This window comes from Podarcis raffonei, chromosome W (genome assembly GCF_027172205.1).
Source record: "Podarcis raffonei isolate rPodRaf1 chromosome W, rPodRaf1.pri, whole genome shotgun sequence".
NCBI classification, from domain to species: domain Eukaryota; kingdom Metazoa; phylum Chordata; class Lepidosauria; order Squamata; family Lacertidae; genus Podarcis; species Podarcis raffonei.
Genome location: NC_070620.1, coordinates 27,094,880 through 27,108,127, shown reverse-complemented (window position 1 = coordinate 27,108,127; position 13,248 = coordinate 27,094,880). Strand labels below are relative to the sequence as shown.

At 41.6% G+C, this 13,248-nt stretch overlaps 1 protein-coding gene across 1 annotated transcript; it reads right to left on the bottom strand.

The window, feature by feature from the left end:
• Positions 1-53: 53 nt before the first annotated feature.
• On the bottom strand, positions 54-12,320 carry LOC128406006 (tyrosine-protein kinase BTK-like). The gene is made up of 4 exons (XM_053373057.1): positions 12,203-12,320; positions 8,565-8,680; positions 1,393-1,454; positions 54-225 (listed from the first exon to the last, which is right to left on the bottom strand). The coding sequence occupies exons 1-4, from the start codon at positions 12,318-12,320 to the stop codon at positions 54-56; spliced, it is 468 nt and encodes a 155-aa protein (XP_053229032.1).
• Between the last annotated feature and the right edge of the window lie 928 nt (positions 12,321-13,248).

The following is a 13,248-nucleotide window of genomic DNA, read 5'->3' as shown; positions in this document are numbered from 1 at the left end:
ACGAATGCTCATACCAATAACAAACTTTCCTTAAATCTACTGCCATAGAAAGTTCATCCTCTGGCTATTCCAGGTTCTACATCAGTGGCACACACTTTCAGCTCACCAAAAGCCCAAATGTCTGATTTGCTGCTGAATTTGCTGTACAAAAGAACCTCTGGAGGGGACCACCAGACTGGAAATTTGGATCCCATGGAGCTAATGTAGTCATCATCCAAGATGTACCTGTGTAGACAGATTTTGGTTGTACTAGTTTATATGTTGCCTTACAGGATCTTGTGCTTCCTAAAAGCCTAAGAGCTCCTCAAGATGAACATTCATTCCAATTTGTGTGCACAAAGCTTCTGTGGAGATTAAACAATGTTTGCTCTTTACTGAGCAATGCACATCCATTCTTACTTGTTTGCAGGAAGGTTATACAAGAACGCGCATTCATCCTGATTTGTTTGCATGGAAATTATATGTATATTCCCATCAGTCAATCATTATCCTATCCTTTTAAGTGCCTTCCCCCAAGACTCTTAAGCAGAAAAGGTTGCCTTCAGATTATCAGTATGTTGTTGGACACATTCACTCACATAGAGGAAATTTAAGTTTGTATAACAGAAGTGCTCTGTCACTCTGGTACAACACATCCACTTTGAAAAAAGAAACTGACTTCTGTGGCTAGGAGACTCCAAGAAGGCTGGCCAGTAGGAAATGTGACCTTTGGGTTGAAAAGGATTGCCCTTCCCTGCTATACACTTGCCTAGGAGTAAGCGCTACTAAACTCAAATGCAGCTTCTGAGTTAATGGGAATGCACTGCAAACCATTCCAAATGCTTCCTTGAAAAGACATATCTGTGCTTTCTGTCAAAACCATTAGAACTGTTGTGTTTTCTCATATGCAAGTTTGTGCACTTAAACAAACAACTAAGGCTTCTATGAGGTAGGTGGGCACCTCCTGCTTCTCAGTAAGCCTTCTTCATGGCTGGCGAGAGACCAGCCTGCCGTCCCTCCCACCATTGTCCAGAGAAGGAGCAGCAGCTCCAATGCTAGCTTCCCTCTTCCCTCCTCATTTATTTTTCCTTTGTATTGTGTCAGATTGGGAGCCTCTGTGCAGGGCTGTCTTCTATTTTAATGTATGTGCCATGCTTAGGAAACATTAAGCACTTTATGTCTTAAATAATAATAACCGACTGAGAGTTGTTTAATCAGGTAACAAACCTAGAATAAAAAGAGGTAGTCCGAAATGGTAGCTGCAGTGAAGGATGCAAACAAAGAGGCTGAGGAGGAACAATAGAATGGCAGTCATAATGAGAAAGACAGCAAAGGAAATAAGAAAAAAGGCATATACAAAGTTAAACAGAGAAAAAGCTAAGCAACCTCAGCTCCCTACACAAGCGTATGCACACAAACTGACCTGGAGAGACTTTGACAACACCTCGTTCACTGATCAAACAGTTGCGAGCAGCCTGTGGCAGAGATATAAGAGAATATGGTCTCAACATACTTTAGCTGGGTGGCTACCAGAGCAGGAATAAAATACAACAACAGTAACTTATAAAATACAGTTCTTACAAATGCAATAAGAAAACAAAATGCAGCAGGAAGACCTCCTTTCTAGCAGAGAAAAAGCACAAAACCCAGGGCCGTTGCTCAGTGGTAGAGCATCTGCTTTGTATGCAGAAGGACTCAGGATCAGTCCCCAGCACCTCCAGGTAGAGCAGGGCATGTCCCCCACCTGAAACACTGGAGAGCTGCTGCCAATCAGTGTAGATAACATAGAGCTGCATGGACCAGTGGTCTGAGTGGGTAAAATGAAGTTTCCTATGTTCCACTTTTCCTGTTTTGTTTTTTTTTTGCAAATTAAATTTTTATTGATTTTCAGTACACATACATACATACATTCATAAATTACACATATATAGGTTACATATTTAACTTAGGCTCTATCATGCCTCTGACTTCCCTCCATTTCTTTGGTAAGTATCAAATAAAGTTCTAATATCACGTACTCTATATATCTTATTATCAACTACACGCTGTAAGAGTTATTCCAACCCTACCAGTGTCTTCAAAGATTTACAATTGTTTCTTATATACATCAAATATTTACTCCAATTTTCTTGAAACTTCTGCTCGTCCTGATCTCTTAATTTTCCTGATAGTCTGGCCAGTTCTGCGTAGTCCATCATTTTAACCTGCCAGTCCATTATATTCGGTATTATGTCTGTTTTCCAATTCTGAGCTAACATATTTCTGGCTGCTGTCGTGGCATATAAAAAGAGGTTTTTATCTTTTTTTTTCAATTTCCTTTCCAATCAATCCCAGTAGAAAAGCTTCAGGGCTTTTTGGGAAAGTATATTTAAAGATTTTTTTAAGTTCGTTATAGATTAGTTCCCAAAAGCCCTTCACTTTACTACAGGTGCACCACATATGGTAGAGGTCACCCTCTACCTCTCCACACTTCCAACATTTCTTATTTTTTGTTCTATACATCCTTGCTAGCTTTACTGGCGTTAGATGCCATCTGTAGATCATTTTCCACAAATTCTCTTTTAAAGCAGTACAAGCCGTAAATTTCATGTTTACATTCCATAGTTCTTGCCACGCATCAAAATCGATATTATGGCCGAAATCAATAGCCCATTTAACCATAGCTTCCTTTATCTCTTCGTCTTTCGTATACCAATCCAATAATAAATCGTATGTTTTTGATAATAGTTTATTTTTACCTTCTAGAATATCAATATTAAATTTAGATTTCTTATCCTCGAATCCCTTTTTCCTTTTATCTTCTTTTAGTAGATCATTAACTTGGTGATACTGTAACCACCCTGTATATAAATTCTCTACCTCTTTATACGGTTTGAGTTTTATATCTTGATCTGTCTTTTTGATTAGTTCTTCATAAGTAGCTTTTCCCCCTTCCATATTAACTTTTTTGATAGTTAAAACTTCTATTGGTGAAATCCACCAAGGGGTTTTCCTTTCCAATAGGTCTTTGTTTCTTTCCCAAACTTGAAATATTGATCCTCTGATTATATGGTTTAGAAAACCCTTGTGAACTTTCACCTTCTCATACCATAGGTACGAGTGCCACCCGTACCTATTATCAAAACCTTCTAAGTCTAAGAGATCGGTGTTTTCTAATTTTATCCAGTCTTTCACCCATGTTAAACAAGCCGCTTCGTAGTATAGACTCAGTTCTGGCAGGGAAAAACCTCCTCTTTCTTTTTTATCCACCAAGATTTTCATTTTTATTCTCAGGTTTTTTCCCTCCCAGACGAATCTTACTAATGTTTTTTGCCATTCTTTAAGTTGTTTTAGCCCTTTAATTACTGGAATAGTTTGGAATAGAAATAACATTCTGGGCAAAACATTCATTTTAATCACGGATATTCTCCCCAAGAATGACAACTTTAATCTATCCCATATTTCTAGGTCCTTTTTAATACCCCTCCATGTTGCCTCATGATTGTCTTTGTAAAAGTTTATATTTTTTGCTGTAATCCATACTCCTAAGTATTTAACTTTCTTAACTGCTGTAATTCCAGATCTTTGTTGTAGTTCCTCTATCTCTTCCTTGGTCATTGTGATGGGATGGTGAGCTGCTTGTGCGTAAAATCCTAGTCCCTCAGAGTTTGGCTAAGTCCACAAACCTCTGTCTGTGACGGAGCTCCTTAAGCATGGCTCCATCAGTCGCTCGTAGAATCGGACAGTGGGCGTTTACGGAACTTCTTCCAGCATAAAAGCTCCTTAACGGAAACGCGTCTTCTGGACTCTCGGCGTGACAGTTTCCGGCGAGGAGTAGGTGTCCCTATGGGAGGTCCTGAAACCTCCCCACTATTTTCGCTGGAAGTGTCTCTGAGCCCTCCCTCCGACTCACTTTCCCTTGGAACTCCACCTCTCCCCCTGCTGGTTCCCTCCTCAGCTGAATACTCTCTCTCAGCCTCTGTGAGCCCTTTCACCTCCTGCTCCTCCGATGGCAGTTCCCTGACAGTCATGTTCTTTGTCAGCATTTTGGTCTTATTCTTGTTAAGTTTGAGTCCCGCCACCTTGCCGAATTCTTCTAGTCTCTGTAAGGCTTCTTGTAAACTCTTCTTTGGCTCTTCTAATGTTAACACTAGATCATCCGCGAATGCTTTAATTTTGTACTCTTTACTTCCTACCTTGATCCCTTTCACTTCTGATGCTTCTCTTAGCCTCTTGTTAAAAACCTCTAATACTGTTATGAATAACAGGGGAGACAGGGGGCAACCCTGTCTAGTCCCTTTAGCTATATCAAAAGATTCCAATATATTGCTATTTATTATGAGTTTGGCTTTTTGATCTTGATATATGGCTTCAATTCCTTTTCCAAACCCTTCTCCAACTCCCATTGCTTTTAGATTTTCTTTCATAAATCTCCAGGAGATGTTATCGAACGCTTTTTCGGCATCGATAAATATCAATGCCGCTTGCTTGTCTATCCTATTCTCTAAATATTCAATAATGTCTATGACATTTCTTACATTATCTTTCAGTTGTCTTCCCGGAAGAAAGCCTGCTTGATCTTTGTGAATTTTCCCATTTAAAAGTCTTTTTAATCTTTCCGCCAATACATCAGCAAATATTTTGTAGTCGTTATTTAACAAGGAGATGGGTCTGTAGTTTTTAACTTCTAAGCCATCTGCATCTTTTTTTGGGATCAAGGTAATGTAAGCTTCCTTCCACGTGGCTGGGAGTTTCCCTTCTTTTAAGATGTTATTCATGACCTCACATAACACTGGGACTATTTGGTCACATAATGTTTTATAATATTTAGATGAAATGCCATCTGGCCTCGGAGCCTTTCCCATTTTCATTTTTTTATTGTTTTCCAAATTTCTTGTTCTGTAATTGTCTGATTTAATTGTTCTCTTTCATCTTCCGTAATCTGTTGCAATTGGTATTTTCCCAAATATTCTTCTATTCTATTATCTGTCTCTTTCTCTTTTCTATATAATTCTTTATAATATTTCTGAAACATCTTTCTTATCTCTTTGGGGTCTTCCACTATCTTTTCTCCATCCCTTGTTCTACCTATTATATTTTGTTTTTTCCTTTCCTTTAATTGCCAAGCCAAATACTTCCCAATTTTGTTAGCTGATTCGAAATTTTTTTGCCTCATCATTTTAATCCTCCATTCTACTTCTTGATTCACCACCATGGAAAATTGGGCCTGTAGCATCTTTATGTTTTGTTTTATTGTTTCATCTTCTGGTTTAATTGTTAACTGTCTCTCGCTCTCCATGAGATGTATCAAGATTTCTTCTTTCTTTTTCTCTCTTCCCTTTCTTAAGTGGCTGTTTTTCTGAATTAAAAAACCCCTCATAACTGCTTTACTTGCGTCCCAGACTATTTCTATGGGTGTTCCTTTATTCAAATTATATTTAAAGTATTCCTCAATTGTCTCTTTCGCCCTGTTTATTATCTTCTGATCATTGAACAAGTTCTCATTCATTCTCCATCTGAAGGTTGCGGGGTCTTTTCCTCTTAACTCCATATAGACCGGGTTGTGATCAGATAATGTTTGTGGAAGAATTTCCGCTTTCTTAGCTCTCATAATTAATTCTTTCGAGATCCAAACGTGATCTATTCTTCCCCAACTTTGATTTGGGTTTGAGAAAAAGGTGAACTGTTTTGTTGTAGGATTTTTGAATCTCCATATGTCAATTAGTCCCATATTATCCACCAATTCAAAAAAGGTTTTAGGTAGTTTGCCTTCGTTGTTTCTTTTTTCCTTGTTGATCTGTCCAAGTCCGATATAGTCACTCCGTTGAAATCCCCTATCAGTATCAGATGTTGGTCCATCAATTCTAACAACTTGTCTCCCAATGTTGAGTAAAAGGTTGATTTGTTATCATTAGGAGCATAGATTCCAACAATATTTATTTTCTCCCCTTGGAAAGTGATTTGTACTATTATCACTCTCCCCTCTTCATCTTTATAAATTAATTTTGGGTCATATTTTTCTTTTATATATATTACCACTCCTCTTTTTTTGTTCTCATCTGAGGCAACGAAATCCATTCCTAATTTTTTATTACTTACAACTCTTTTATGTTTTCTTGCAATGTGTGTTTCTTGCAAACATGTTATGTCAAGATTTTTTTTAATCAACACCTGTGCAATTTGATTTCTCTTATTTTTATTGTTAAGTCCATTCACATTCCATGACAGTATTCTCAAAGCCATTGTTAATTAGTTGTCAGGTCTAAATTAACTTTAAAAGTCTTTGTTGCTAGACTCTTCTTCTTCGTCTGCTTCCTTTTCTTCCTCCTCTTCTCCTCCTCTTGCCTCCGTCTCCTCCCGGCTGTCCCCCACTAACTCCCCCCCCCTCTGTCCTTCCCAATTCTTTGTCATACCTTCTGGCAAATTTCTCCAGTTCCTGAGGACTAGATAGTTTGAATCTCTTGTCTTTATAATAGAATGATACCCCTTCTGGGAATTCCCATCTGTACTGGATTCCATTTTTCTTTAGCTGGTTTACTAACTGCTTATAAATGTCTCTCCTTCGAAGAAACCTCGATGGAATCTCTTTGAATACAATAATTGCTCTCCCACCTATACACAGCTTTTTGTTGTAGTTTAACCTCAATATTTCGTTCCTCATATCCAAAGAGTTAAACATCACTAACACATCCCCTGGGAGCTTTTTCCCTCTAGCTTTGGTGGATTTTACTTTTATTCGAAAGACATTTGCTATGGTAAATCCTATATCCTCCTCCCTCACATCCATCCAATTCGCTAGTTCCTTAATCAGTTTAATTCTTATGTTCTCATTTGCCTCCTCAGGGATCCCCCTAAATTTCAAATTGGCCTGTTTCATTTTCATTTCCATCATCCCCATACTATCCAGTATCTCTTCCTGTGATTTATTTATCTCCTTTACCTCTACTCTAATCCTATCCGTTTCCCTCTTAGTCTCCTTCAATTCTTTCTGCACTTTCTTCATTGAGTCCTCAAGAGCTTTAGATTTTACTGTTAGATCTTTTACTTTCCCTGTCAGCTCTCCTACCACCCCCTCCAATTTCTTGTCCAAAGTATCCTGTACTTCCATTAATTTTTTCTTAATGTACTCTTTGTTGTGTTTAAATTCCTTCCTTATTTCAGCCATTAATGTATCATAGTCCTTAATCTCCTTCCCCTCCTTTCCATTTTCCTGTCTGGATGGCCTTCTCTCCGCCGGTGTTCCCACTCCTTTCTTCATTTTGGTATTTTTACTTGAATCAATTTAACAGATAATGCAATTTAGCTTTTCACCCCTAGAGGACGCAGAATTGAAAAATTAACAACAGCTGATGTAATTCCACTTTCCGCCCCTAGAGTTCACAAAGTTAGTAATAGAAGTTTCTAGTTTGTTCCAGTATATTTCCCCTCACCCCCTCTTCCCCCCTCCCCAATAAACTAACAAAATAAACAATCAGTATTCTTAAAGAGATAATCTAACTAACAAACACACCAAAAACAAAAGTAAAGAAGAAGAAAAAGAAGAAAAAGAAAGAGGAAATTAATATATATATATATTAAAAGGTAAGGGAGTGGAGGGGCGGGGGAGTAAAGAAAGAAGGGGAGGAAGGCACCACACCAGGCGGAAAGGAAGGGTCGGCACTGTATGCGGGGATGGGGAGATAAGAGACAATAGTGAAAATCCGCCAAGATTCACAAATAAAACAAGCAAAAACCAGCGAGTAGAACAGAGGGAGAATGGGAAGAAGTAAATCCAAAATGTTGTATCCTTATGTTGCTTTTTCTTTCTTCCGTTGACTCTCCCCGCGAGTAATCTAAGGCGCAGCATCCATTTTCTCTTAGTCCATATGAGAAGCCAAGGATGTAGAGGGAGGCAAAATGGAGGACGTAAGTTCCGCTAGATTCAGCTAATGCTTCTGAAGCAGTCCGAAGAAAAGTTCAAAGAGCACCTCTTAAACAGTTCTAATTCTCCCCCAAAACTCTCAGCAGAGCCACACTATTTAGTACTTCCACTTCTTTCAATATCAGTCCATGTTCTTTTTATTTAAACACGTCCAAAATAAAGTCCGAAGAGTCTCATTTGTAAATATAACCAAGCAGGCAAAAGGAATGATGAAAAGAGGAACGGCTCCTTCCCGTCGCTGGCACAAAGCACTCCGACCGGGATGTTGCAGCAAGGTTTCAAATCAGTTTTTGCTTTATCTTATCTTCCAAGCAATGTTTTGCCTCGAAACAAAATTACTTTGTATCTGAGGACTTTCCGCTACACCCACTTGGCAGCTACTTTATTGCTCATTTTCCTCTCCCAGCCTTTCGTTAAACCTATGTTCCACTTTTCCAATCAGCACCAGAGATGATAAAATAAGACTTGGTTCACAGCACTGAGAGGCCAGATTTTTCTTAAAAAACAACATTCTGTTCAAAATGTGAGGAAAAGAGCTCAAGCAACAAACAAGGCGCTCTTCTCTGGGGAAGCTATTCCATATCCAAGGTGCTACTAACAAGGAGGTTGTCTCCCTATTAGGCACCCCCCCCAATTTACTTCACATGGCAGGGGTATATGGAGCAGTTGAAAAGCAATCACCTACCAGGTCTCTGTGCAGGAACTGCTTGGATTCCAAATACCCCATGGCCTCGCAGACATCCTTACACATCTCTAGAAGCTCCGTGCCCTGGAGGGACCGCCGAGTGTCCCGCAGGTAATGTTACGAAAAAGGAGCAATGCAGAAGCGAGCTCCAGGTGGCTGGAATGGTAAACAGGAAACTGATGTTATGGAAATGTACCGTGGGAACCAGGGACGGTCTATTCAGTGTACTGAGCACCGGATGTTAGCTCAGAGTGTCACATGACCCTGTACTGGAAGTACATGGGTGGAGTTATTCTCTCTCTGCAGTTGGGAAGAAGAGAGGGTACAGACATGATTTCTCTGTACTGCTGGAAAGACAGAAATAAAGACATGTAAATATATTTCTGTCTGTCTCTTTCCCCTCCCTGGCTATGGGAGGGGGAAAGGAGGAATGGTGTGTTCTTCTTCACGTTGGGAAGAATCGCCGATGGGAGACCTCCCTTGATCCTGCCGGGAGTCGCTGGCAGGGGAGGTCAACAAGGATTCAAGCCGGGCACCTGGAGGGTGGCCAAATTCCTCGGAGCTTCGCTGGCTCTGCTGGCTTGAATTCGACATCTGGTAGCAATGCCGATGGCTAAAGATCCATGAGAATCAGCATGAGAGGTGAGAGGTTGATGAATCGTTGCCATCCTCTGCACCTAAGGAGATAAAGAAAGCGTCTGCCTGCAGCCAGAAAGCTGAACAGACAGCTGGACACCGAGAGGCAACGGAGCCCCAAAAGGTATGCTGAATTTCGGGCTAAAGAGAGTGAACACAGAAAGAATTATTCTCTATTCACGAGAGAGCTACGTTTGGAAAAAACAGCTCTGTAAGCAAGCCTGCATACCAGGAATTCTTGTGGTGAGATAAGATTCCCGTCCTGAGCAGGTTGCTAGGCAACGACCGTCAGTGCTTGGAAAGTTACTGACAAATGGGACTGGCTCAAAAGAGCCTGGGAAGTGGAATTGTTTTGAATTCTGCACAGCTGTGCAAGGATTTTGAAAACAGCCCAAAAGTTTGCCTGCCAGTGAAGCAGTAAACAGCCAAAAGAGGACTTTTGGATTTTACTGGCTTGAGAAAGTGAGAGCTGACCCTTGGATTCAGCATGAATGCCAAGAAGACGGGAGGGTTACCCTATCCACCTCCCCTGAGTGCCGTGGTTCTGGATGAACACAGCCGGCTTGCTGCACTGGAAGTAGAGGACAGGGGGAGGGAGGAACGGAGTTCTAATCCCCCCACCGATGAGGCTACTAGAGAGGAAGCTGTACCTTTGAACGTTGTCCAATGCTACAATTGTGGACAGGCTGGGCATCTTCAGCGGAACTGTAAGAAGCCACGTCAGCCAAAAGGAGCTAAGGGCCGCTCAGCAAAGCCTGAGGCGTCAGGCAAAGGTCATACCAAGCCTATGGTGAAACCTGCAAAGGCTTTGATGGCGAAAGGAACCACGCCAGATGTTGGGAACTCGTTTGTTATAGACACTGGGGCCACGGTTCATATGTCCCCACACAGAGGACTCTTTTCAACGTTTAAGAAGCAAAGCTTCGCTGTGAAACAGGCCAACGGTCAGGAGCTGGAAGCGACCGGCGTAGGGACTGTGTATCTTAAGAGTCTGAACTTGACTATAAACAATGTTTATTTGGTTCCTGAACTGAAGTTCAATCTGCTGAGTGTTTCACAGATTGCAAAGAAAGGACTGAGACTGTCCTATGATGCTAAGAGCTGCAAGATCTACAAAGATGGAGAGTTATTTCTTTCTGCCAGAGAGAAAGATGGATTGTATTTGTTGACTTTTGCACAAAGTGATTACATGGAATGTAATTCATCTGTGTCTAACCTAGTTTCTCTTGCAGGTGTGACCAAGAAGAAGACCGGGGTCAACAGAGCATTTCAGCGGGTGTATGCTGATGTAATTGGTCCTCTAGAACCATCTAGAGGCAATGCAAGATATTATCTTGTGTGTGTGGATCATTTCTCTAACTTTGTCTGGATTTATGTGTTGAGAAAGCCACAGGAAGCCTTGGAGAGGTTTCAGGAGTTTTGTGACAAGGTTAAGAATATGCATGATGCTAACATTGATTGTCTATTCACAGATGAGAAGCAGATTTTTCTTTTACAGGATTTCCAGAGGTTCCTGCAGAAGAAGGGGATAAGACACAAGATTGCTGTTTCAGAGGAAGCGTGGAACAGGGGTGTCTGTGTACGGGTGAACAAAGAATTGCAAAAGGGGATGAATGCGCAATTGCTTAGTTCACATCTGCCACATGAGTTCTGGGCCGAGTCACTGATGTCGTATTGTTATACGAAGATGAGAAAGGTTTCAAAAGAGTTGGGAAGTTCTCCTTTTGAGAAACTGTTCCATAGGAAACCTTCTGTTGCCCATTTCAAGGTTTTTGGGTCTCATGTGAGGACAGAAGCTCCAGGTGGAGTAAAGAATGCCAGAGGCATTTTTGTGGGTTATGAAAAGGGACTCTACAGAGTAATTTTGTCTGAATCTGGTCAGGTGATTCTCACAAAATTTCTAGAGAGTGCTCCTGAACAGGAGAGAGTGATAGTACACACATTTCCCACTGAGGACGATTCAGATGATGATGGTGATTTTACTGAGTACAGTGGTACTGAGAGTGACAGTAATAGCTCGGAGAGCTCAGTTGTCACAGTCATTGAGAGGAAATCTCACACAATGGATAGGCCTTCACAGGTGAAGGATGAACCACTGTTTACTATTGGAACTGGTTCTCCAAAGAGTCCTGAGACTGGACCAGTGAGCAGAGAGGATCAGCACCTCATACGTAGGTCTGAGAGAGTTACAAAGGGTCAACCACCCAAGAGGTACTCAAAAGAGTTTGCTAACTTAGCTGTTGCATGTGTTGCTGTTGTACACAACCGAGGACAGGTTGGAGCTGTGTCTAAGTCAGAGACAAAGACACAACAGGGAGTTGCTAGCCAAGGTAATGCAGATGCACTCATTCCTTGGAAGCCAGACAACCAGAGAGGTACACTGGGGAAACCAGTGGCGGGGAGTTCCAAGGGTGGAACTGAAACAACAGGGGAGTGTTATGTGTATAACAACTGTTTGTTTTCTTCTCTGGATCACGCTTTGCTTGCCGCAACATGCATTGATTCTTTTGGGGGAGGATGTTACGAAAAAGGAGCAATGCAGAAGCGAGCTCCAGGTGGCTGGAATGGTAAACAGGAAACTGATGTTATGGAAATGTACCGTGGGAACCAGGGACGGTCTATTCAGTGTACTGAGCACCGGATGTTAGCTCAGAGTGTCACATGACCCTGTACTGGAAGTACATGGTTGGAGTTATTCTCTCTCTGCAGTTGGGAAGAAGAGAGGGTACAGACATGATTTCTCTGTACTGCTGGAAAGACAGAAATAAAGACATGTAAATATATTTCTGTCTGTCTCTTTCCCCTCCCTGGCTATGGGAGGGGGAAAGGAGGAATTGTGTGTTCTTCTTCACGTTGGGAAGAATCGCCGATGGGAGACCTCCCTTGATCCTGCCGGGAGTCGCTGGCAGGGGAGGTCAACAAGGATTCAAGCCGGGCACCTGGAGGGTGGCCAAATTCCTCGGAGCTTCGCTGGCTCTGCTGGCTTGAATTCGACAGGTAAGTCAAGAGGCAAACTTTGGAGAGGTACTCGGTGATGATCAGTATTGGCCTCTCCTTCGTGCAGACTCCAAATAGCTGCACTAGCTTCTCGTGTGAGAGGTTCCTGAAGTGAGAAAACATCATAAGAACATAAGAAGAGGCTTGCTGGATTGGGCCAAAGGCTCATCTAGTCCAGCATCCTGACCAACAGGATGTCTCTGGGAAGCCCTAAAAGCAGGATTTGAGTACAACAGCACTCTTCCCACTTGTGATTCCCAGTAACTTGGTGGTAGAATGGAGAGCTGCCTTTTGAGATTCTCCACAGTACTCTAGGGGAAGAAAATTCATCATTGGTCCATTTATACTTCAGAATTGACTACAAAGACTGGCAGTGGCTCTAAATAATTTGAGACAGGTGTCTCTGTTAGCTCTGCTTGGGAGTTGCCAAGGGGGTCTTCTGCCATGAAAGCAAATATTCTGTCACTGGGCTATGGACCTTCCCATTTTCCATTATTATTATTCTCCACAAGAGAATATATTCTCCAGTCCGTGTTGAATCCGCTCCCATATGCAAGTCGTTTGTGGTCCTGATGGTCTTCTGTCTGAGACCATCAAGGTTGTCATGCCAACTGGGTAGGACTCCCGAGTACATGTTGGTACACTTAAGGGATTATGGCCTTCCTGTATCAAACCACCCCCCTTTGATAGTCCTTCCCTCATGGAGCAGAGTAAAAGTGGTCCGGTGCAAATCTAATGTACGGTTGATTTACTATGATTTTATAACAGAAACCCTTCAGAAGTTTAAAGCACTTTCACTTGTCGGAAGCACCTTGATACATTTTGATTGGATTAGTCACGGTCAATTAAATCCGGAAACATTGTATTAACAGCTGTCAAAACCATTGAGAAATAGGGGCAGTCCCTGCAGTACCTGCATAGCTGCCACAAGGGGCGCTATTCAGTAATGCTAATTGGCTGAAGCAGTAGCCCATTCACCTAAGTTCAGGGAACCGGTCAACCCAGTCAAAGTATAGGAAAAGGGGTTTTATAGAAGCGAGTTGTCAATTCA